This window comes from Vulpes lagopus, chromosome X, assembly GCF_018345385.1.
Source record: "Vulpes lagopus strain Blue_001 chromosome X, ASM1834538v1, whole genome shotgun sequence".
Taxonomy (NCBI): domain Eukaryota; kingdom Metazoa; phylum Chordata; class Mammalia; order Carnivora; family Canidae; genus Vulpes; species Vulpes lagopus.
The window spans coordinates 45,142,259-45,165,915 of record NC_054848.1 but is presented as its reverse complement, the minus strand read 5'-3'; the positions used below and the strand labels follow the sequence as shown (position 1 = coordinate 45,165,915).

General features: G+C 48.2%; 1 protein-coding gene across 5 annotated transcripts in view; it reads left to right on the top strand.

Moving 5' to 3' along the window:
- The window catches only part of IQSEC2 (IQ motif and Sec7 domain ArfGEF 2), an 80,700-nt gene that overhangs the window by 40,310 nt on the left and 16,733 nt on the right, over positions 1-23,657 (top strand). For all 5 annotated transcript variants that reach the window (XM_041741652.1, XM_041741653.1, XM_041741656.1 and 2 more), the window contains 2 exons: positions 20,943-21,204; positions 22,375-22,776. In XM_041741652.1, the coding sequence (XP_041597586.1) occupies positions 20,943-21,204; positions 22,375-22,776 (664 nt within the window). The remainder of the gene's footprint in view (positions 1-20,942; positions 21,205-22,374; positions 22,777-23,657) is intronic.

Below are 23,657 nucleotides of genomic sequence, written 5' to 3'. Positions count from 1 at the left end.
GTTTGCCAGTTGGATAGGATAGAGAAGGGTGTTTAGGCAGAGGGAAAAATCACCCACACCTTTGAGAGCAACATTATTTCCAAGTTAATTGGAAATCACATTTTATATTTTCTAATCATAATGCAATAACATTAAATATTAATAGCAACAGCAAAAAGGTTAGGCCCATTTGAGAGCTGAAAAAACTACTTGAGTGAAGAAGGAAGTAAGAATGAATTTATAAACTATTTGGGATAAATATCAATTATAGACTATTTAGAATAAATGTCATCAGGAATACTATATATCAAAACCTACAGGATGTGACCATGGGAGATTCCCAGAGGAAAATTTATAGTCTTAAATGCTTTTATTAGAGAACAAGACAGTTTAAATAGAATGAACTAATTATTCCACTCAAGAATTTAGGAAAAGAACAACCAAAAGAAAGAAGAATAAAGTAATTACTATAGATAAACCTGGAAATTAATGAAATCGAAAACAAAAGATTTGATAAATTAAGAGGTGGTTTGGTTTATGAAAAGACCAGTAAACTAGACAGACTGTCCTCTGACAGATATGACAGAGAAAAGGCAAGAAAGACATAAATAAAATAAAGTATCATGAAGGAGATTTAAACAAAATTTGAAGAGATGAAAAAGTCATAAAAGATGCTTTGTTTAATTCTATACCAATAAATGTGAAAATCTAGGTGAAATGGGTGGTTTTCTAGGAAAATATAAATTACCAAAATGACTTAAGGAGTGACAGAAAACCTGAATAGAATAGAACAATATAGAAGTTAAAAAGATGGCCAAAGTTTTCTCCTCAGAAATGGTACCAGGGCCCAGTTGATATTATGGAAGTTCTGGTATTGACAGAAGTTCTATTGAATCTGGAAAGATAGGATAATCGAAGAAAATGGACAGCTTCCCAGTTCATTCCAGAAAGGAGGACTGAATAGGTCCTATAACTGGACTGAATAGGTTTAGACAAAATTCATTCCAGAAAGCAGTACTGAATAGGTCCTGTAACTGGACTGAATAGATTTAGACAAAAAAAAAGAAGAAAAGAAAAAAGGAAACTATAGCCTAATCTCATATATTAATACAGTCATGAATATTTTAAATAAAAGATAAATAATAAATAAAATAAAAAATAAACTGAATCCATCAGTGTATTGAAAAAAGAATGTATTGTGACAAATGGTTTGTCCCGGGAAGGCAGGGATTGTTAAACATTAGGAAAGCTGTTATTATGATGGATTACATTAATAGATTAAAGTAAAAATAACTATCTCCATAAATGCTGAAAAAAATAATCTGATAGAACTACACATCCATTCTTGATTTTAGAACTCTTAGTAAGTGTCCTAGTTATTTCTTGCTGTATTGGGGTAATTTGTTACACAGCAATAGATAACTAGTACAGTAAGCTCTCAGTGAAGAAGACCTTAGGGAAGCCCAGGTGGCTCAGCGGTTTAGCGCCTGCCTTCAGCCCAGGGCATGATCCTGGAGTCCTGGGATCGAGTCCCACATCAGGCTCCCTGCATGGAGCCTGGTTCTCCCTCTGCCTGTCTCTCTGCCTCTCTCTCTCTCTCTCTCTCTCTCTCTCTCTCTCTCTCTGTGTCTCTCATGAGTGAATAAATAAAATCTTAAAAAAAAGACATCCTTAACTTAGTAAAGAATTTTTTTTATCAGAAACCAAAGACAGTCATCAAATGTAATAGTGAAATGCTAGGTAAATTTCCATTAAGTTCAGGAACAAAGTAAGTATGACTGCCATCACTGTCACTAACCAACATTTTTTTCTAGAAGTTTTAAGCAGTGGTATTAAAAAAAGAAGAAATAAGTGGTATGAATATTAGAAAGAAAGACTCAGAATTAGCACTGCTTGAAGATGATATGGTTGTCTACTTAGGTAATAAAAGAGAATAAAAGGAAAACTTATTAGAACTAATAAGAAAATTACATGAGATGGCTAGATACAAGATAAATATACACCCAAACCATTAGCTTCTCTGAATACCAGCAATAACTAATTAGAAGACTTAATAAAAAGAAAGATTCCATTCACAACAGTAGGAAAAAATGATAAAATTCCTAGGAATTGACAAGAAACATGAAATACTTTCCTGTAGAAAACTGTAAAATTTCATCGAAGGCTATGAGAAGACTTGAATAGTCAAGCATCCTATCCTGTTCCTAAATGGGAAGGTTGAATACAGTAAAACTGACATTTCCCCCCTCTCAATTTGGTTAAAAAGGTTCAATGCATTTTGCATTACAATTTCAGTGGTATTTTCTTTCTTTTTTTTAAGATTTTATTTATTTATTCATGATAGACATAGAGAGAGAAAGAGAGAGGCAGAGACACAGACAGAGGGAGAAGCAGGCTCCATGCAGGGAGCCTGATATGGGACTCGATCCTGGGACTCAATCCTGGGACTCCAGGATCACACCCTGGACCAAAGGCAGGCGCAAAACCACTGAGCCACCCAGGGATCCCCGTCAGTGGTATTTTCTTTGGGACTTGGGCAATTGGATTTTAAAGTTCACTTGGAAGAGTAAATACCCATGAATCGCTAAGAAAATTTTGAAAAAAAAGAAGAGTGAGGGGCCATTTGTCCTATTAAATGCAAAACTTATCACAAAGCTGCAGAAATTACATATATAAACACAGAAATAGAGGATTATACATATGGAACAAAATAGTCTAAAAACAAACTCATATTCATATGGGAATTTAATTTATGATTACAAAGTACATTTAAAGTCAGTAGGGAGGGATCCCTGGGTGGTGCAGCGGTTTGGCGCCTGCCTTTGGCCCAGGGCGCGATCCTGGAGACCCGGGATCGAATCCCACGTCGGGCTCCCGGTGCATGGAGCCTGCTTATCCCTCTGCCTGTGTCTCTGCCTCTCTTTCTCTCTCTCTCTCTGTGTGACTATCATAAATAAATAAAAATTTTTAAAAAAAGATTAAAAAAATAAAGTCAGTAGGGAATCAGTAAATGGGATGGGACCATTGACTCCCATTTGGGAAAAATTTAAGTTAAACCTCTTTCTCATATAAAATCAAATGTACCAGAAGAAAATACTGAATATTTTTAAAATATTAGGGTAGAGAAGTCTTCCTGAGCATGAATTAAGAACCCAGAAGCCATAAAGTAAAGAACAATAATTTAGGCAACATTGAAGTTAGGAACTTCTGTGTGGAGAAAGAGACTATACACAAAGTTAAAACATAACAGGTTAGGAAAAAGTATTTGCTACATAAATATCAGAGGTTAATATCTCTGTCTATATATCATCTCCTGGAAATCAATAAGAAAAAGATGTATAGCACATTTAGAATAGAGAAATAACATGATTTGGCAATTCAGCGAAGAAATCAACATCCATTAGCTGATGAATGAGAAAGGATATTCAAGCTTGCTAATAACTAAAGAAATGTAACTAAAACAACAACGAAGTACCAATTTTAAAGTGCCAAAAATTAAAAAGATTGGAAGAATTGTGAGGAAATAGAACCTCTCATATTCCTTGACTGGAGTGCAACTTGGTGCAATTTTTTATGGCACCATTTGTTGCCCCCAGAATCTTTTTTTTAAATTAATTAATTTATTTATGATAGTCACAGAGAGAGAGAGAGAGAGGCAGAGACACAGGCAGAGGGAGAAGCAGGCTCCATGCACCAGGAGCCTGATGTGGGATTCGATCCCGGGTCTCCAGGCTCGCGCCCTGGGCCAAAGGCAGGTGCTAAACTGCTGCGCCACCCAGGGATCCCCTGCCCCCAGAATCTTAAATGTGCATATACTTCTAACCTGAGAGCTATGTCTTGGAGGTAGATTTCTGTAAGGCTTTACTACTTGATGGTCCCCCAACCAGATGTCTTTTCTAAAACATTCAATCCCAACTGCAAACAAACCATACTATGCAACTCTTTATCACATACCCTTGTAGGATAGCATTCTCAACCAGCTCTTAATGAAAAGGTTATATGATGTATGCTCCTCAAAATAAAGATGGGATTATGTGACCAGGAATAATCTTTTAGCCAGTCTATAAAAATTATGTGAGCAGAAGTAATCTTTTAGCCAGTCTATAAAAAATAACTTTTATCTACATTTTAATCAAAGTATGCATTCCTTTGGCCCAGCAATTCAACCTTTAGGCAGCCATCCTTCAAAACTACTTCCAGACATACACAAAGATGTTCATTGCAGCATTGTTTATAATAGCGAAAAATTAAAGCAACCTACATGTTCATCAATAGAGAACAGCTTTTCCTTCGTGATTCACCCATACTATGGAATACTCTTACAGATCAAAAGAAAAATATATATCTCTGTATACTGGCATGGAAGTATATCCAAGATTTATTGTTATATGAAAAACAAGTTGCAGAACAGGGCTTGTAGTATTATCCCATTCTGGTAAGGAAAAGAAAATCCGGGATCCCTGGGTGGCGCAGCGGTTTGGCGCCTGCCTTTGGCCCAGGGCGCAATCCTGGAGACCTGGGATCGAATCCCACGTCGGGCTCCCGGTGCATGGAGCCTGCTTCTCCCTCTGCCTGTGTCTCTGCTTCTCTCTCTATCTCTCTGTGACGATCATAAATAAATAAAAATTAAATAAAAAAAAAAGAAAATCCATATAAAAATGGTGGAAACAAGTTATACACATCATGTCATAATTTCAAAATTACTGGCTTTTTTCCTTGCTCCCATTTCCTTGCTTCTACTACCTCATTTCCTTCCTCCTCTATACCATTTCCCTATGTCCAGTTGTTCAGATCTTGCTTTTCCTTTTAATAACTAGCTCAAATACCACCTTATTCATTCAGCAAGGTTTGTCCTGCCTACCCTCTGTTAGGCCTTTTGCTGAACCTTTGTGGCATATAGGAATGAATTGCATCTGGTCCTACCATCAGGGAGCTCAAGTCTAGAAGGGAGAGACATATAGACCATGACAGTGCAGTGTGGTTTGGTATGGGACAGAAGAAAGTTCAGAGGGGTTGCTGAGGAAGGGTACCTAATCCTATCTGTCCCTGACAGGAGGGAACATGGGTACTGAGTCTTGAAAGAGTACTAGCTTACCCTGCCAGAAGTGGTCTTGCCTACTTTTTGGCTCTTGTGAGCAGGATGACCTAATGGGGGAAAATAGTTGAGTCAGTACCTTTCTTTATTCAAATCTAAGTTTGACCACTTACCAACTCTATGACTGTGGGAAAACCATTTAACCTCTGAGCCTCTGTTTCCTCATCAGTATAATGAGGATGATGCCTACTTACTTCTCAGAGCTGATTTAGGATTGGAGATGGTACGTGTAAAATTCCTGAGTGATTATCAACTCCTGAAGAGCAGGGACTGCCCATGTCTTGTTTTCCTGATAGCCAAGTATATAGCATTGGATTGGATTGGATCTAAAGGCTTTATGTGTCTGGGGATGGTTCTGGAGCAAAGAATGGGCCTGACCATAGTGGGACTTCTTATGTTAATGAGAAGGCTGAGAATAATAAATGGGATGGAGGGGGTTGCACTGTAAGAGAGAGCCATGTCTCAGGTCTTGGCATGAAGGTGACACATGAGCAGAAAAAATGGGCAGGTGGCCCTGGGAAATGGAGCCTAGATGGGGCATTCTGGCCCTGGTTATTGGCCCTGTTCTTCTACTGATACCATCTTTCAATCTCACAGTCCAGGGCAGGGAAGCATGGTGGACCAATATTTGCACTGGTGCCAACACATCTCAATTTCTTTTTTTTTTTTTTTTTTTTCACATCTCAATTTCATTCTCAGTTCTTTCACTCACTAGCTGAGTGGCCATAAACAACTCACTTCACATCTCTGAACTTAGTTCCATATCTGTTAAAAGAAACACAATACCACTAACATCATGGGGTTTAAAGATGAGATCAGTTGCTGAGTGCCTGGCACATAATGGGTACTCAAAAACAGCATAGCTGTCATTAGTGTTCATTTCAGTAGACACTTATGGAGTCCTGCTGTAGCCAGGGCCTATGCTGGGTAATGGTTTTTGCCTCCCACAAGTCCCCAGTTAGTTGAGGAGACCAAGGAGGGCTATGATAGAGGGGGTCATAGTGGTGGTGGGGTGCTGTAGAAGCCCAAAGGAAGGGATCTGGCCCATTCCAGGACTGCTGCAGGTCAACTCACCCTAAGAGTTGAGTCTTAGAGGATGAGTAAGAGGTAGTCAGGGACAGAAGGGTAATGTGTGGAAGAACATTTCAGGCAGAAGGAGCAGCATATGCAGAAAAACCTAGATGTTATTGGATAGGGTCAGAGTTCTTAACCTGGGTTGCATGGGCTCTGGGTTGTCCCTGAACCTCCTGAAATTGAGTGCAGAATGTTTTGTGTGTATACCTATGGGCCTTTTTTGTTGGGGAGATGGTCCGTGGCTTTTGTTATACACATAAAGGGTTTATGTTCCTCCAGAAGGGTGGAGAACCAATGTTGCTAGTGACAAGTATCATGGGAATGGATTCTAAATAGGAGAGAAATTTGGTAAAATTTGTGTTTTAGAAACATCACATCAGCAGTCCGTATGAGAAATGGATTGTATGCATGGGGGCCAGTTGGAAGGCCTAAACCGGGGTACTGGCATAGAAGGGAATGGAATTGAGCAGGACTACCCTGTTGCACTACTCCATTGGGTACCAGTCATATAGAAATATTTTCATTTCAAATTATGAAATCAAAAGCCTTTGGGAGTGATTAATGAGATAGACCCAACAAAAGATGAAGGAGAAGGAAGAGACAAGGATGAGTTGGCATTAGCAGAGGGCCAGAGGGATGTGAATCCCGGATAACAGTGCAAGAGGAAAAGGCAACCTCTTTTAATACTTACCCAGCACTAACATCCTTGGGAATTACTAACTTCCAATCTACTCGGTTCTTGGAGATCCTGAGTGACACTGGAGACACTTATCTCTCTATGGACTTTGGAGAGGAACTAACGTCTGGTTTGTGCATCAGGTTGTTTCTCAAAGAAAGTGGTGTTGAGTCAATCATTCAAGGTCCATAAAGATTTATAGAGCTAGAGATGGGAGAGGATGCTCTAAGAGTACACGCAAAGGCCCAGGGGTGAGAGATGGTGAAACTGAACATGGGAAGGGGGCAGAGCTTAGACCTGCCCCAAATAGCTCCCTGGGGAGTTCAGGCTTCATCCTTCGTGGTAGGCCAGGTAGAGAGCCATGAGCAGCTCTTGAGTAGGTGAAGTGACACATCAAAGTGGCTTTTTAGAGGACGAGAAACTAGGGAGGAGGCAGCCATGGTAATCCAAGAGAGAGATTCGCTAAGGTAGTGGCTGTGGGGATAGAGCAGAGGGGATGCATTTGAGAGGTGATGGGAAGAGAGAACTGGAGTAGTAGGCCAAATAAATAGTGGGGGTTGAAGGGAGTAGAGAGGACAGAGTTTGGAATTCAGAGGGAGCTTCAGTGTTCAGGTCTGGCCATGGAGTCATTCATTCAACAAATACCTATTGAGTGCCAGACACTGTGCTGGGCATCAGGAAAATGGCACTGGACAGAACAGATGCTGGGCCTGATGGATCTTGTGGTGGACGAGATGGATAACAAATAAACAACCTAATATATAGACTGTGTCTGGTGCCATACCTCTCTGGGGGACGATGTTCCAGACAGAAGGAACATAGAGCACAAAGGCCTGGAGGCAGGAGTTTGCGTGTCATGTTTGAGGGACAGCAAGACCAGTATGATTGGAGAAAGAGTCAACAAGGAGTGAGAAGAGTAGAAGATGAGGAGGTGAAATCCACAGAATTTGGTGACTAACTTGTTAAGGGAGCGGGAAGAATGACTCTCGGGTGTGTTTGGGGCTTGAGCAAGTGGGTGGATGGTGCTGCTTTTTGCTAAGGTGCAAAACACAGAGGACAGGTTGGCAGTGGTAAGATGACAAATTTGAGGTCCCTGTGAGCTCTGAAGGCCATCCTGGTGGGGCTTCCTGCAAGAATTAGGCTTGAGGGGGCTGAGGCCCAGGAGAGAGATCCATGAAACAGGGTTGGGGTAGGGGTCCTAAGCCATCCCTGAAGTCATGCAATGTAGTGAGATCACTGACACAGGATGTGAAATGATAGAGAAGAGGACCAGAGCAGAACTGGGGAAGAGGGACCAACCTATGAGTAATGAGGAGAAGAAGAAGAGATGGGGTGGTCAGAGGAGTAGGAGGAAAACCAGCAGGGAGGTGGGCTCAGGGAAGCAGAGGAAGGAAAGAGCCATCCACATACAGGAGGGGCTTGTAAAGAGTGGCAAGTGTTACACCTGGGGGAAGGCAGATGAGGGTAGAAGAGTCTATTGGCTTTAACCACTAGGAGGTTCTTGGTGACCTGGCTGAGAACAGTTTCAGTGACATGGTGGGTGCATGAGGCAGATTGCAGTGGGCCGAAGAGCTCGTGGGAGGTACTGAGGTGGAGATGGCCAGTGTAGATGAATTTCTCAAGAAGCTTAGCTGTGAAGAGGAGAGAGGGACAGTGATTGCTAGAGGGAGATGTGGGGGCAGATAGAGGGTTTTTATTCCCAGATGGGAGAGACTTGAGCTTCTATAAATGTGGTAAGAAGGAGGCAACAGAAAGAGAGAGAGAGAGAGAGAGAGAGAGAGAGAGAGAGAGAGATTGAAATACAGGAGGGAGAGGGGATGATGGTTGTGGAGGAGGTAGCAGGTGTGGGCTCCAGAGCCCAAGTGGAAGGGCTGGCCTTAAGTAGTATAGGGGCCCTCTCTTTCTCACACAGAAGCAGAGCAGAGGTAGTAGGGGCGAATACAAGGGCGTTGAAGGGGTTGGTGAAAGAAATGCTTTGGTGAAGTTTGGAGCAGCTGCCGGAGATCCAAGGGCAGAGATGGGGGAGCAAGGAGGAAGCAAAGGAGTACTTCTGGTTGAGAGGGAGGACTTCCTGTAGGAAGCAGCATTTAATATGGGCCATAACGTTTCAGATGGGATTTTGATAGCGAAAGATGTGTGCCGAAGGAAGAAACAGAGTCACCAAAGCAGAGATGTGTAAAGAAGCTGGCCATTCTGATGGAATAGTGAACAAGCTAGTTTGATGGAGGCTGAGCATGAGGAGCTACTGATAATGACAGTACTAATAACAGTTACTGTGTATGAAGCACCAAACCTACCCTGTGGCAAGTGCTTTGAATACTTGAATTCATTTCATCCCACCATGCCCTGCGGAATAGGCATTTTTCTCACTTCGTAGATGAGGAAAGTAAGTCCTAGTGAAGTAAAGAAGCAGACCCAAGGTCACCCAGCTAGTAGGAGGTGGGGGCTGATATTTGTACCAAGATCTGTCCAACTCTGAAGCCAATGCTTTTTCCACTGGACAGGGTAGGTCAGGTGAAGCCATCTGGTGAGGGAGCCTTGAATACCAAGTTGAAGAGCTTGACCTTTATCCAGGAAGCAATGGGGAGCCAAAGTGGGTGTCTAAGCAGAGACAAGCAAGAGATCTGTGCTTGCGGATTTTAATAGGAAGCCTAGTGGGTCCAAAAGGGTAGAGAGAAGAAATTCGGAGGTGACTGCAGGGTCAGGGTGAGGGGTGGCAGGAGCTGGGCCTGGATACGAGGGGAAGTGAGCAGCAGGACTGGAAGATCACTCATTTTTCATGACAGCCTTGAGAGGTGTGGAGACTTCTCCTTTTATAGATGAGGAATGGGAAACTCAGGGGGATCTGCTTGCCCAGGACTTGAGCTCTGCTTCACGTGGTTTTGCTGACTCAGTGACTCTGTGGAACAGTGTGTCAGAGGGAGCTTGAAGGATGAAGTGGGGGGCGCGTGTGCTCGGGTGTGTGTATGTGCGCATGTGCATGGGTGTGTGCTTGTCCAGCTGTCAGATGGACCGCAGTGCCTTCCCTTGCCTGTCCTCTCTCCTTTCCATCTCTTCCCAGCCCTCCAGGTTCCAGGATTCCACACTTCCTGCATCTCTTGAGCCATGGGGTCTGGGAGTGGGGATGATACCGTTTCATTGGCTATCTCTCCAGAGGATCAGCCTTTTTCTTCCTGAGGCAGCTGGACCCCTCTCAGCCCTCCTGTCTGTCCATCCACGCCGTGAAACCATAGCCCAGCTCCAGTGACTGCCATGTGCAGACCGGCCCCTGGGATCATTCCGCAGGACCCTGGGGCCCGGGGCCTGTTCCTGTACCGACTCCTCCCTGCCACTGCGGCACTTCTGCGTGGGGGGCGAATGGCCGCCTTGGGAATTAGATTCAGTTCATGAGCTGTGAGCAGTAACCACCACCACATCCCCGTTACTCTGATTTGCCAGGCACTTGATGCATGTTCCAGTCCTTGCAACAATCCTGTGGGCTTGGCATCCTGAGCCCTATTTTTATAGATGAGGACACTGAGGCTTCAAGAGGGGCCAATAACATGCCTGGGCACATAGCCTGGAAGCGCTCGTAGAGCTGGCCTTGGAACCCAGGTCTGTTTGCTTTCAAAGCTGTGGGCTTTCTACACTCCATGCCTGAGCATCTCCAACCTCCCCTACCCAGAGCCTTCCAGAAATAGAAATCTTTGTCCTTTAAGGGCAGCCTAGAGTTCTAGAGATAGTGCCAAGTTCACCTAAGGGACCTAGTGGGATGAGTTGGAGACTTGGAGCTCTGAGAACTCCACATTGAAATCCTGACTCTACCACTTTCCCAGCTGTGTGACCTTGGTTGGGCTGGTTAACCAACCTCTCTGAGCTTCAGTTCCCTTCTCTCTAAAAGGTTGCAGTTTTGTTGCACGAGTTCAATGAGCCAATGTCTGCAAAGAGCCAGCACAGAGAAGGATGCTACTATTTCTATTCAGATGAAGGTTGGGTACCTGTCAGGTCCGAAATAGAATTGGTATACTCTGGGCCTGACTATAAGTGAGCCCAGCCTGGGTGTGGGGGAGGGCTATCTCAGGCTCCTTGGAGACTGAGTAGGGTGTGGCCCTAGCTAATCTGTCACACTGGCCTCCCCATTCAGACCCCCATCCCAGCCCTACTGCCCTGGTTCCAGCCGTTCATGTATCTCCCCTGCTCTGCAAACTAATGCCTCTGCCTCTCTCTGTCACCCGCCTGCCTGTGGCCTCTACCCTGCCCTTCCTGGCCTCAGGGAACAGGAGGAGGAGGAGGAGACTGAGGAAGAGGAAGAGGAAGACGCTCATCAGTTCTGCTGTCCGGCCTCCGAGTGCAGTAGTCCCTCCTCTCGGTAACTGAGAGGGCATGGGTCATTTTCTATGCAGAAGCAAAAGCCTTAACCAGCCCCCTCACCCCCGCCCACCCACACACCCTGCCCTCGACCCCCCCAAGGGGACCCTGTCCCTGCTTCAAGATGGGCAAGCATCGTGCCCCTTCTTCCCCCACCTCCTTGGAATTCTCACCCCCATCCCCCTGCTGTCTCCCCTGGACTCCAGCCCCCGAATTATGAAGGCTGGAGCCCTAGATCTGAATAAAACAGCTTGGAGCTTGGAGCTTGGACCCTCCTGCACCTGCACCCCACTTCCCAGGCACCCTGGAGCCTGCCACTCCTGGAGAGGTCTCCAAATGACATCCTAAGGACCTACCTCTGTCCTCTGTGAGCACAAACAGAGATGCAGGGTGCCTAGGGCTTTAGTGGACCAGACGGGGGCGGGACCCAGCCTGCCTAGTTCCTACCCCCACCCCCCCACCCCCATCCTGCCCCCCCGCCTTGCTCCGTCCCTCGCCCGCCCTTGGCCATTGCTGCCATCTCTTCCCCCTGCTTGAAGGCCTCATCCACGCCCTCTGCCACTCCCATAGTGCTCTGTAAATATGATCAGGAGGAAAAGGCCTTTCAGAGTGCGTGTGTCGCTGTGTACAAAGGAATTTCCATCAATAAAAGCTGATCTCTTCTCTCTGTCTGATGTATGATCCACCCTGCCCCCACTTTCCTCTCCTCATTCCCACCAGGGCCTTACTTCTTTCCTAGCCAAGGCTGAAAACAGGGCCTGGGAGAGAGAGAGAAAGGGTGGGGGGAAGGCTTCAGTTTTTGTTATTGTCAACACCCAAGAGACAGGCACTCAATGAACAAATGAATGGTGTGGCGCTCTCACTGTGGGCAAGCCTGCCGCCCTTCTCCAGCCTGTCAACCTGAGGCGGCGTGAGCTGGCCAACTTGGACATATCGCTTAACCCCTCTGCTAACCTAGTCTCCCCCATGTGCGAAAGGAGGAGGGAGGTTGAGTCAGAGGATCTCCAGGGGATCCTCCAGCTCTGACATTCTGTCAGCCTCAGATGCTATGATTTTAAGAAACTGCAATTACATGAATTTAAATATGATAATTCAGTGACACATTCCATGCAATTCTGGGGTTTCTATTTCTACAACACTGTGATTTGAGGATTCTCCAATCCTGTGTTTTTAAGATTTCCTGATTCTATTATTTAAAAAAAAAATTCTGATGGTATGATTTTAATGTTCTGTGACGGTAAGAGTCCTTGATTCTGTACTTTCACGGTTCCGATTCTATAGCTTTAGGGATCTCTGAATCTAAGGGGGAGCTGTTACCTCCAGATGTAACGACCCTAAATATTTCCTGCACCTTCCAGAAGCTGGTTCTCAGAATCCCTAGGCTGTTGGCAGGAGGGTGGAAGGTATCCTTTATGGACTGTAGGACCCACACCTTCCATCATATGTCTGTGTTGGGAACAAAGCCAGGAGACACCCAGGTGGGCTCATACCCTGGCTTTCCCTTCCTGAGCCTTTGGCATTGAACAAATCTGAGTTTACCTTCTGGTTCTCTCACTATCTGTGTAATCTTGAGCAAATACGTTCTCCTTGAGCTTTATTTTCCTCCTGAGCGCAGTGAGAGTATATCTACCTCTGTGGGATATCGTGAGGATTAGCAAGAAAAACCCAAGGAGCTCAGTGTATAGGGTTTGGTCTGGTGCACAGTTGGGCAAGTGTGTAGTGACTGGTGGCCCTTGCTTTGATGAGGGTCCATGTGAGAGTCCTGCCTCTCCTTCCTTTCAGCCCTCCTCTCAGCATCCCCATTACATTGGTCCTGTCCTATTCCCGGAGGCTCACCTTATTCCCTCACTGTGTGTTTCACTCAGCTACTCAACTCATCAACTCTTTTACTCATTCACATCCCAATTTATTTCTCCCCTCCCTCTGACCTCTTCTCTCTCTCTCTCTCTCTCTCTCTCTCTCTCTCTCTCTCTCTCTCTCTCTCTCTTTCTCTCTCCCACCTTTACTCTTCCAGAAGGCATTGCTCGAGCACCTGACTGTGGGGAAGGCTTCAAGCTAAATGCTGTGACGGGTCCAAAGGAAGACAGTGGCTGTGTTCTCCATAAGTTCTCCATCTCTCAGGGGAGATGAGAATCCCTTTGGGAAAATAGGCAGGACGTGAGGGGCAGAAATGACTGAGTATATAGATGGCTTTGCTGGCAAGCAAGATATGTTCCTGGCCCAAAGAGTAAAGCAGGTCCAGGTGGGTTGGGGAGGATGGCAGTATCAAGGAGGGCTTGCTGGAGGAGGAGGGGTGAGAGTGGAAGACTGGGAAGGTTTGAATGGGTGGTGGACATGAAGAGGCATCATAGGCTACAGGCATAGCCTGGACAAAAATGTGGTAGAGAGCTCCATGGTTGTGCTAGGGAATGGTGTGTAGATTGCTCTGTTCAACTGGCTCTCTAGGGTGTGTGAGGGCTGGATGACCTGTGGCTGGAGAGACGATCCTACCTTTTCTCTGATTGGAGATACAAGGAAGTGGGGTGGGGGTGGGGGTTCGACTAACTGGAGGGAGAGGGCAAGTCAAGGTCAGATGATCACTGTGGGAGCCAAGGAAGTGTAGACCCCTGTGTAGGTAACTGAACTGGCTGAGGGCTTGTGCTGTGGGAAGGGGGAAGGTTTCCCATCAGTTGTTGGGGGAAACGTGTGTGCCTGTGCATGTGTGTGCATGTTTTTCTGTGTGGTGGGCAGGTGGATCTGTAGTGAGAGACTATGCATTATCACGTATCTAAGGGAACGTGATCGTTTGAGGCTGGGCATGAGGAATTCTGAGTGCGTGTATGCAAGTTTGATTGTGTGAGGTGGCGACTTTTTGTGCCCAACAGGCTGTGTGTGTCTGGTAGAGATAATCATAAGACTGGGTGTGGGTGGCTTTCAAGCATATGGGGCTATGACTTTTAGGGTGACAGTTGTCAGGCAAGATGGTCACACACATTCAGATACACACAACTGCCACCTGTCTTAGGAGATCAAGGTGGCTGCTGAGCATGTGCTGTGTGCTGGGCTCTGGCCTGGGCATGCACAGTCCACAGAGGTGAATCATACCCCGCCACTGCCCTTGGGAGATAGGAGCAGGGAAGGGGAGGGACACTTGGAGGGAGTACCATGAGTTAGCTGCCCATAAGGACCACCCATGACATGAGTGTGCACAAGACACAGCATGGGGAGTAGTTGGACCCTGTCAGGTTTGGGGTAGGTGGTGGGCAGCAGGAAGTGAGTCAGAACTGACTTTCAAGGAGGGCTCATCTGCTTCAGAGTGCTGCAAGATGCAGATAAGCTCACCCAGACCAATGAAGTCTGAGGCAAAGTAGAGAGGGAGGCCATCCTGGGCAGAAGAAACAAAGGAAGAATATGAGCACAGGCACTGGGCTTACACCGCCTAGCAAGTTCAAGTAGCCTGCTATTGTCTGGGAGCTTAAAGGTGTAGGGTTGGGGGGGTGCTGGACAGATTCAAGGGGCTTCTCCAACTAAAAGTGGGACACTGGCCTGGAAGGTAGGGGATTTGGATTCTCATTCTTCATGGACACATCACTTTGACTTTGTGGGCCTGGTTTGCCTGGACACATCACTTTGACTTTGTGGGCCTTGGTTTGGATCTCTGGGATTGGCTGGTCCATGAAGTCCATCCCAGGTCTGTGGCTCTTCTCCCCTTGGCTAAACCCGTGACTCAGTATACTCGAAGTCAGGCACTTCTTCCATCTAACCCCAGTCTTTCCTGCTTCCTCTTGGGTTGCTTCTTTTCACACTCCACAGATAGTTCCCCAGCATCTGGCCCTGTGCATGTCACTATAAGAAGGCACAGGGAGCCAGAAAATGCAGACCAGACCTGGGAGGGGTGGTTCAGCGTGGGGGGGCGGGGGTCAGAACATGAGTGTCGATATGGCTCCTGGTCCCACCACTGGTGAGCTTTGAGCCTTTGGGCAAATTACTTCATCCTTCTGTACTTCAGTTTCCTCCTCTGTTGTCTCCTTTGGGGAGAACAACCCAGACCTTGCAGAGTTGCTAGGCCTAGCCAAAAGTAGGTACTTGGTAAGTGACAACAATTCTTTTTAGGGCTGCGAAGAAGTAGAGGTGGGATTCAAACCCAGGCCTGTGTGCTCCCAAGCCCATGTTTGCCTACTGTCTCCCCAGTCAGCCCCTCTGATTGGCTTCCTCCCCTGCCAGCCTCTATGCCAAGCCAGGCTGGCCTCAGGTTTGGAATCTCCATGGCATTGGGATTGGGCAGCAGAAATAGCTTGCAGAAGAACGGTCAGAGGAGACCGAGGTGACTGGGGTCCTTCAGTCCCTCTGCCCTACCCACCCCTTTGTCCGACCTCCTCACCTAGTATCCTCCAAAGCCTGAAGCCCCTGCTCTCATGTAGGTGTGCTGACCTCCTCTTTTGTTTTCTTGTCTCTCACTTCTGGTCCCCCCCTCCAGCCTAAGTTGTCATGGGGATAGTCCTCAGCATCCCTAGCTTCCTCTTGCCCTCATCTTATGGTATCCATAGCAACAGCCCCCATTCATTTCCATAGCAACTGTATCCTGATCCTGTCCCCTGCTGGCTGCCTGGCTCCAGCAGTGCCAATAAAGGGAAGGAGGGAGAGAGACCTCCCATTAGGAACGGCATCCAGGGAGGGTCAATGCCCCCACTCCGTGGGCAGGCCACCCCAACTCCCTACAGAATGTCCTGCCCTGCTTCTCCCCATCTCACTGCCTTGGCTCACAAGGTCACTCACTCACTTCTACCAGCTCCTCTTAGGCAAGGAGCTTCCTCCCCATGGAAGCATTTAAGGCAGCAGGGAAACTAGTTCAGGCTCTGGGCTTTGGCTTCCTGTCCTACACACTTGCTAGCTCTGAGACCTTTTGGCAGTTACTTGCCCCCTCAGAGCCTTTTTCCTCACCTGCAAAATAGGAATCCTAATTCTTCCTTCACGTTTGTCATGCAGATTAAATAATATGCCAAAATGCCTGACACAGGGAAGGTGCACTGTAAGTGTGAGTTTATTTTTATTCTGTGCAGCCACCCCCAAGCAGAAGGAATCTCTCTCCTGAGCTCCCCCAGCACTTCCTCTGTTCCCCGGCCTTGAAAACTTTCAGCTTTGTACTGTGTTATTTGTGTAACATGGTTTATTTCCCCCACTGCAGAGGATGCTCTCCAGCTTCCCCCACAGAATAGCCCAGAAGACAGTGTACATAGGCATGCATGCACATGCGCACGTGTGTGTGTGTGTGTGTGTGTGTGTGTTCTTGTGTTCTTTGCTCCTGCTGGGAGGAGTCCAGGGGGGTGTCTCCCAGGCCCTATCTGTAGTCCTGGAACCCAAAGAGGGAATTGCATTTCCCTCTAGCCCTGCATAGATGAGAAACAAGTACAGAGAGGGAAAGGGGCATGTCCAGGCTCACACAACTGACAGTCAAGACCTGAACGAGAGAGGAGAGATTTTCCATGTGATCAGCATGCTCCTCAGTGTTTTGGGGGCCCTGAGTAAAGGGATTTCACATCTCCAGGTCTGATTTCTTCGGCAGTATGTATGATATCAGAAGCAGCACCCCCAAGCACTGTCCTTTCTGCCAGGCCCTGTTGGGGGAGGCTGCGTTGACAGCCTGACCTCCCTGCCACTATTCCCTCTGCAACCAAAATTGGGGGCCAGCTCTGAAGGGAAGAATTGCCAAAGAGCGGAGAGCCAGGGGCAGCATGAAGCTGGGAGTGGCAAGAGGTGATTAGATGTCAGGAAAAAACAGCCTGGGCCCTGTGCTTGCATCCTGACTTTCTCTCTTGATAGCTTGTGTGACCTTGAGCAACTTTATATTGCCTCTCTGAGCCTCAGTGTCCTCATCTATAACACAGGGCTAATGGTGTCTGCCTTGATAAGTTTCCAGGACTCAGCTCATTAATGCTCTTGCCCTCAGGGTGGAGGTGGCTATAGGGCCCTATGGCAGCAGAGGAAGTTTCTGAGGCTGGTGGCCGCCATCAAAACCGCCTTGGCTCAGGGCTAATGTGCCCTGAAGGCAGAGCCCAGTGACCTTGGCCCAGCGCCTCGTGGCAGACGCTTCATGATGGGAAGAACTGAAATATCTCGTGGACGCCTGGTCTTTCCCTGATGTCCCCACGACTGCCATGTGGGGGCAGAGACTGATGTCCCTGGTCTTTGCCTCTGTGTGTGTGTGTGTGTGTGTGTTTGTGTGTGTGCGCGCATGCACGCCTCCGGGAGTGTAGCTCTGCACCCCACTGCCTTGCTCCTTCGCCTCCCCACCCTTCCCCACCTCCCCGCATCCCCCAGCCCCCTGGCTACTCCCTGGCATTAGGCCTTCGGGGTGGTCCTGCTCCTGGCTTCCTTCTCGGGGGGCCGGGAGAGGGATCTGAGTGAGTGAGTCGTGAGTGAGTTGCAGGATCCAGCAGTATTGGCAACGGTTCACCGTTCAATAAACATTGGATGAGTTTAAAAAAAAAAAAAAGCCAACCCGTGTGGAGGGGGCAGTCTGCATGGATGGGCACACCTGAGCTAAATGTTGAAGGGTGAGCCAGAAGTAGCCAGGTTGAAGTAATGGGGCAGAAGGTATATGAGGCAGGGGTCAGGTCAGGAGAGCCATCCATGGCTCTGGTGAGGTAGCTGGAGATTATCCCATGGATGATGATTTCTATAAAGCCAGAGGTAGATCACATCCCTCCTCTGCCCTTTCAGAGCAAAGCCACAGTCTTTACCATGGGCTCAGTGCCCTTCACAATTGGGCCCCCCTTACCCCCTGATCTTACCTCCTGTCATTCTCCCCTTGTTCACTCTACTCCAGCTACACTGGCCTCCTTGTTGTTTTTTGAATATGCCAGGCATTGTGTTTTTTTTTTTTTTTTGGTTGTTGTTGTTGTTGTTTTTTACCGCAAAGTCTTTGCACTGGCTCTACCTTCTGTCTGGATTGCTTTGGCTTCAGGTGACCACACCACTCACTCCCTCACTTCCATCTGGGCTCAGCTTATACGCCCTTTCTTCAAAAAGACATTCCCTGACTGCCAGGTTGAAACAGCACCTTTTATCACTCAGCTGTACTTTCTTTCCTAGCACTCATCTCTACCTGAAATTATAGTCTGTATTTATAGCTTGCATCTCCCACTAGAATGTCACCTCCCCTAGGGAACACATCTTCTGTGTCTTGTTCACCATTACATTTCCAGCACCTAGCGCTGTGCCTGGCACATGAAGAATGGATTGGAAGAGGACACAGGAGGGGGAGGTCAAGGCTTAGGTGGGAGGACTTATTAGGAAAGCCACCAGAGCTCATTCATTGACTCTGGCACTCCAGACGCTTCTATTGAGTGACTGTTCAAGGCCTTGTGCTCTGTGTTGGCAAGGAGATTACCAAATTCTCTTCCTGTGCTGGGATTCTGGGAATCATGAACACAAATAGCTGTCACGCTTTGCCAAAGCTAACCAGCACCATAAAAAGAAGGACAGACATGTGCTATGTGTGGGAGCTCTGAACAGGATCAGCAATAATTTTTGGCTGGAGGCGGGCTTCAGGAGGGCTTCTTAGTGGTGGCATATGACCTGAATCTTGATGGAAGTAGGGTGTGGGGGGATTTCTCGGGTTGCAGATGGCAGAGATGATAGGGACTGCATTCCAGGTGGAAGGTACTGTATAAGCAGTTTCAGAGGTGGAAAGCAGAGGAGTATTTGGGAGAAACAGAATCTGGGCCAGGCTGGAGCGAAGGGTGGATGGGATGGGGAGCTGGCAAACCCTGCAGTATGGCTTAATGTTTAAGACTGTGAGCTCTGGCGTCAGACTGCCTGGATTTGAATCCTGGTTCTATTGTTAGTAGCTGTGTGACCATTGACAAGTTACTTAACCTCTCTGGGCTTCCGTTTCTTGATGTGTAAAATGAAGATAAATCACAATTCTTATCTTCATAGGGTTGTTCTGAAGAGTGAACAGGTTATTAAATGTGAAGTGGTAAGAATAGCACCTGACATGCCAAGTGCTCTGTAAGCATTGGCTATTGTATCTTTGAGAAGCCTCCATTGCCAGAATAAGGAACTTGGGGCTATCTCTTGTGGGCAGCGGGAGCTATGGATGGTTCATGAACAGAGGGGACAATTGGATCGATCCTGGGTTTAAGCTGTGTGCTGAGAGGGAGAGGTTTGAAAGGTTGATGGGCAGGATCCTGCAGTCCCTGAGGGAGGTGGAGAGGAACGTCTTAGATGCCCAGGTTGGTTGGGAGTGGGGGGCTGGACGAGGTCTGCCCCCCAGAGTGGGACTTCATAAGCCCCTGAGGCCCCAGAGGAGAAATAATTTAGAGTAGAGGGCAGTTCCCCAGTCTGTTTCTGCCTTGTTCCTGGCAGTGTCATAGACTGATATCATAAGGGTGGAGGATGAATGGTGGGAAGAGGGGGCTCACTAGGGTGGAGCTGAGCTCTACTGCTGCAGCCCAGGACCCAGCCTGGTGGGTGGGTGCAGCTGCCCACTGCACCCAGCCTCCAGCACAATATGCTCTCCTGAGTTCCATGCACTCCAGCTTGCCTTGCCCTGCATCCAGGCCTCTGCCAAGTAGAGGTTTGGGAGTGGCCCCTTAAGCCTTTCCAGCCAAGAGCCCCCCCAACCATGTGCCTGCCCAAAGCAGATAATTCTCTGGGCTCTATGACACCCATTCCCCCAACAATGTCCATGCTTCACCCACCTGTCCCTCCCCTCCTGAACCCCTCCGCCCTCCTCCTCACCTCTGTGGCTCCTCACTTTGCTGGCTAGGCTCAGGGCACCTGGGCTCTGTTGCCACCTGGGTTTCCTGGCAGCCTGGTTGCCATGGTACCATGGGAGCAGGGCTGGCAGAACAACAGCTCTGGGAAACCAGGGCAGGCAAGGCCCAGTACCCAGCTCCTGCCAATCTTCGACCTTGAGACTTTTGCCCCCTCCCTCCCTCAGCAGAACAGAGAAGGCCATGAGGAGAAAAAAGAAGTTGCCCCTCAGGGCTGCTCTTTACCTGTGAGGATGCTGAAGGGGAGGTGCTTCTCGCTGTCCCAGAGCCTGGCAGCCAGAGAACCCTGGGAACTGGCCAGGCCCATGTCCAGGCAGTTGGGGGCAGGAGGGAGCAGGGCTGGGCGGGGTAGGGATGAGTCTGGAGGTGCAGGAGGCAGGAGTGGGCCCCCAGGCCTGGGGTCAGGGCCCATCTAGGTGGTGCTGCAGGATCAGACTGGGAGTGGAAACTGTGACACAGTGCTGGAGACAGAGCCACGAGGGGTTGGAGCTGAGAGGGGAAGGGGCCTGGTGGTGGGAGGGGTGGGGCTGTGAGGGACCTGGCCAGCAGGGGAAGGAGGGTTTGGGGATGGAATCATGAGGGGCTGAGACTATTAAAAAAGGGGACTTGGAGTGGACGAGACCAGGAGGAAGCTTGTCCGGGCATAAGGCTGTGAGGGGGCATGACTATGAAGGGACCAGGTGTGAGGGGTGAGTGGGGACCAGGACAAGCCTGTGAGGAGACCCTGTCTTGAGGTAAAGGAGTCTCACAGCTGGTGCTGTGAGTGGTGGCCAGAAGGGCAATATGAGGGTAGGGCTGGGAATGCAAGGGGGCCCGAAGGGAGGAGACTGCAACAGGCAGCTTGAGAGGGTAGAACTTCCCTCTGGCCTTTAAATATTAGGGTTCCTATGTCCTCAAGGAAGCCGGGGAGGCTGGGGTTGTGGGAAGGGAGCTGATCCACTCACATCCAGTCTGGCTGTGCAGGCCCATCTCCCGGTCCCACATCTTGGCTCATGTTATCTCATCCCCACAGTGTGGAGGGTGATACCCCAGGCAGTGACCTGAGCACAGCGGTTGATAGTCCTGGGAGCCAACCCCCCTACCGGCTGAGCCAGCTGCCCCCCACCAGCAGCCACATGGGGGGCCCCCCAGCTGGGGTGGGCCTTCCCTGGGCTCAGCGAACTCGCCTCCAGCCAGCCAGTGTCGCCTTGAGGAAGCAGGAGGAGGAGGAGATAAAGCGCTCCAAGGCCCTATCGGACAGCTACGAACTCTCCACGGACCTGCAAGACAAGAAGGTGCAGAGGAGACAGACAGCTCTGGCGGGGAATGAGAGTGGGAATGGAGGGCCCTGAGAGAACCAAGGGAGGGATCGGGGTGTGACCCTCAAGGAAGGGTGGTATCCAGGGGAGGCATGGGGAGCCTAGAATAGAAGACTAGCTCTAGGATCCTTCACCCTACTAGGGACTCACTCCCTCATTCACCACCCATCCGCTGAGTCTTGTTTACTCAGCAAATATGGATTGAGCTCCAAGCCCATGCTGGAGACATAAAGATGAATGGGACCACGACCCAGTCCTCCAAAATCTGTCTGATAGGAGAAGGACACACATAAATTGACACTTCCAGAAGAGTGTGCTATAGTACAACATATATATCACACAGGATATCAGTTAGTTAAAAAAAAAAAAAAAAGTGGGAGGGGCACAAAAATGCCATGAATAGAAAAAAAAAAAACCTGGAAGGACATATACCAAAATGTTAATTGTGGTTTTCCTAGGTATTGGGACTTTAGGCGAACCAATCTTCCTTCCTCCCTTCTTTCCTTCCTTCTTTCTTTCTTTCTTTCCTTCCTTCCTTCCTTCCTTCCTTCCTTCCTTCTTTCCCTTTCTCTCCACTCTCCCTCCCTTCCTCCCTCCCTCTCTTCTTTCTCTCTCTCTTCCTCTTTCCTCCTTCTTACTCCCAACTTATTTTTTACTTTCTTTCCATTTTTGGCTTCTGTGGGTTCTTTTTCAAACTGTTTTTGGGATAACAGACATCTACTTCCTATAAATAAGAAAGAAAACCGCAGGGGTGCCTGGGTGGCTCAGTCAGTTAAGCATCTGCCTTTGGCTCAGGTCCGGGGATTGAGCCCCAGATTGGGCTCCCTGCTCAGTAGAGAGTCTGCTTCTCCTTCGCCCTCTCCCTCTGCCTCTGCCCCTGCTTATGTTCTCTATCTCTGTCAAATAAATAAATAAAATATTTAAAGAGGAAGAAAGGAGGAAAGAAAGAAAACCACAAGCCAGCCCCATGTGATAAGTGCTATCTGAGATTAAAGTGAGGACCCAACACAGAGCACAACCTGGAGTGTCCAGGCAGCTCTAAGCAGCTAACTGTGACTGGGGGTGGTAGTGTGGTTGAGGCCCAGGGAGAAGAATGAGGCTATAGAGGGTTTCTGACCTTGTTTTCCTCCATCTTCCCCATGCTAGGTGGAAATGCTGGAGAGGAAGTATGGAGGCTCCTTCCTGAGCCGCAGGGCCGCCAGGACCATCCAGACAGCCTTTCGCCAGTACCGCATGAACAAGAACTTTGAGCGGCTCCGAAGCTCAGCTTCTGAGAGCCGCATGTCCCGCCGCATCATCCTTTCCAACATGCGGATGCAGTTCTCCTTCGAGGAGTATGAGAAGGCCCAGAACCCTGCGTACTTCGAGGGCAAGCCTGCCTCGCTGGACGAGGGTGCCATGGCTGGTGCCCGGAGCCACCGGCTTGAACGAGGGCTCCCCTATGGAGGCTCCTGTGGAGGGGGCATCGATGGTGGGGGAAGCTCCATCACCACATCTGGAGAGTTTTCTAATGACATCACAGAGCTCGAGGACTCCTTCTCCAAACAGGTCAGCATCCATGAAAAGGGCCTTTCCTCCCCAGCCCCATACTCTGGCTATTCCTATGGCTCTCACCTATATTCCAAACTGAAAGAAGTTGCCTAGCAAGCATTTGAGTCAGGGCTGTGAGATTGATGAGAAAGAATTGGCCAGATAAAAAATCATGTAGTTAAAACAAGCAAGCTAAAAATCTATGTGGGATCACAGTCTCTGAAGACTTGACTGGCACTGATGAGTGTGCTTCCAAACTCACTCATTTGACTACTGGCAGGAAAATTCAGGTCCTTACCATGTGGGCATCTCTATGGGACTGCTCATGGTGTGGCTTCCCCTAGAGCAAGGGGTCTGAGAGAGGGGGAGGGAGGGAGGGAGGGAGGGAGAGAGAGAGAGAGAGAGAGAGAGAGAGAGAGAGAGAGAGAGAGAGAACAAGAGTTATCAAGAAGGAAGCTGTAGTCTTTCATAACCTAATCTTTGAAGTGACATCCCATCACTTCTGCCATATACTGTTGGTCCCACAGACCACACCTGGGACATAAAGGTGTGGATCCCAAGAGGTAGGGATCTTTAGAGACCATTTTGGAGGCTGGATACCACAGGGAAACAGGGTTGCCAGTCATAGTTCAGAGTCTCAAGTGATAAATATTACAGATTTCCTAAGACATAACCAGAGGACTCTGGGACCCCAGAGGAAGCTGGGATTTCGGTTTACCCTGGGGGATGGCAGAGGCAAGAAATGTGGATTGAATCAGGGTGGAGGCGTCATTTGGCTTGGGTCTATAGGGACATGAAGGAGGTATTGAGATATCTGAGAAGGGACCTTGTCACTGCCATTATACAGCTCCTGTGAGCTCACAATGGCTCCCTGGGAGCTATTTTATATACTGCAGAGA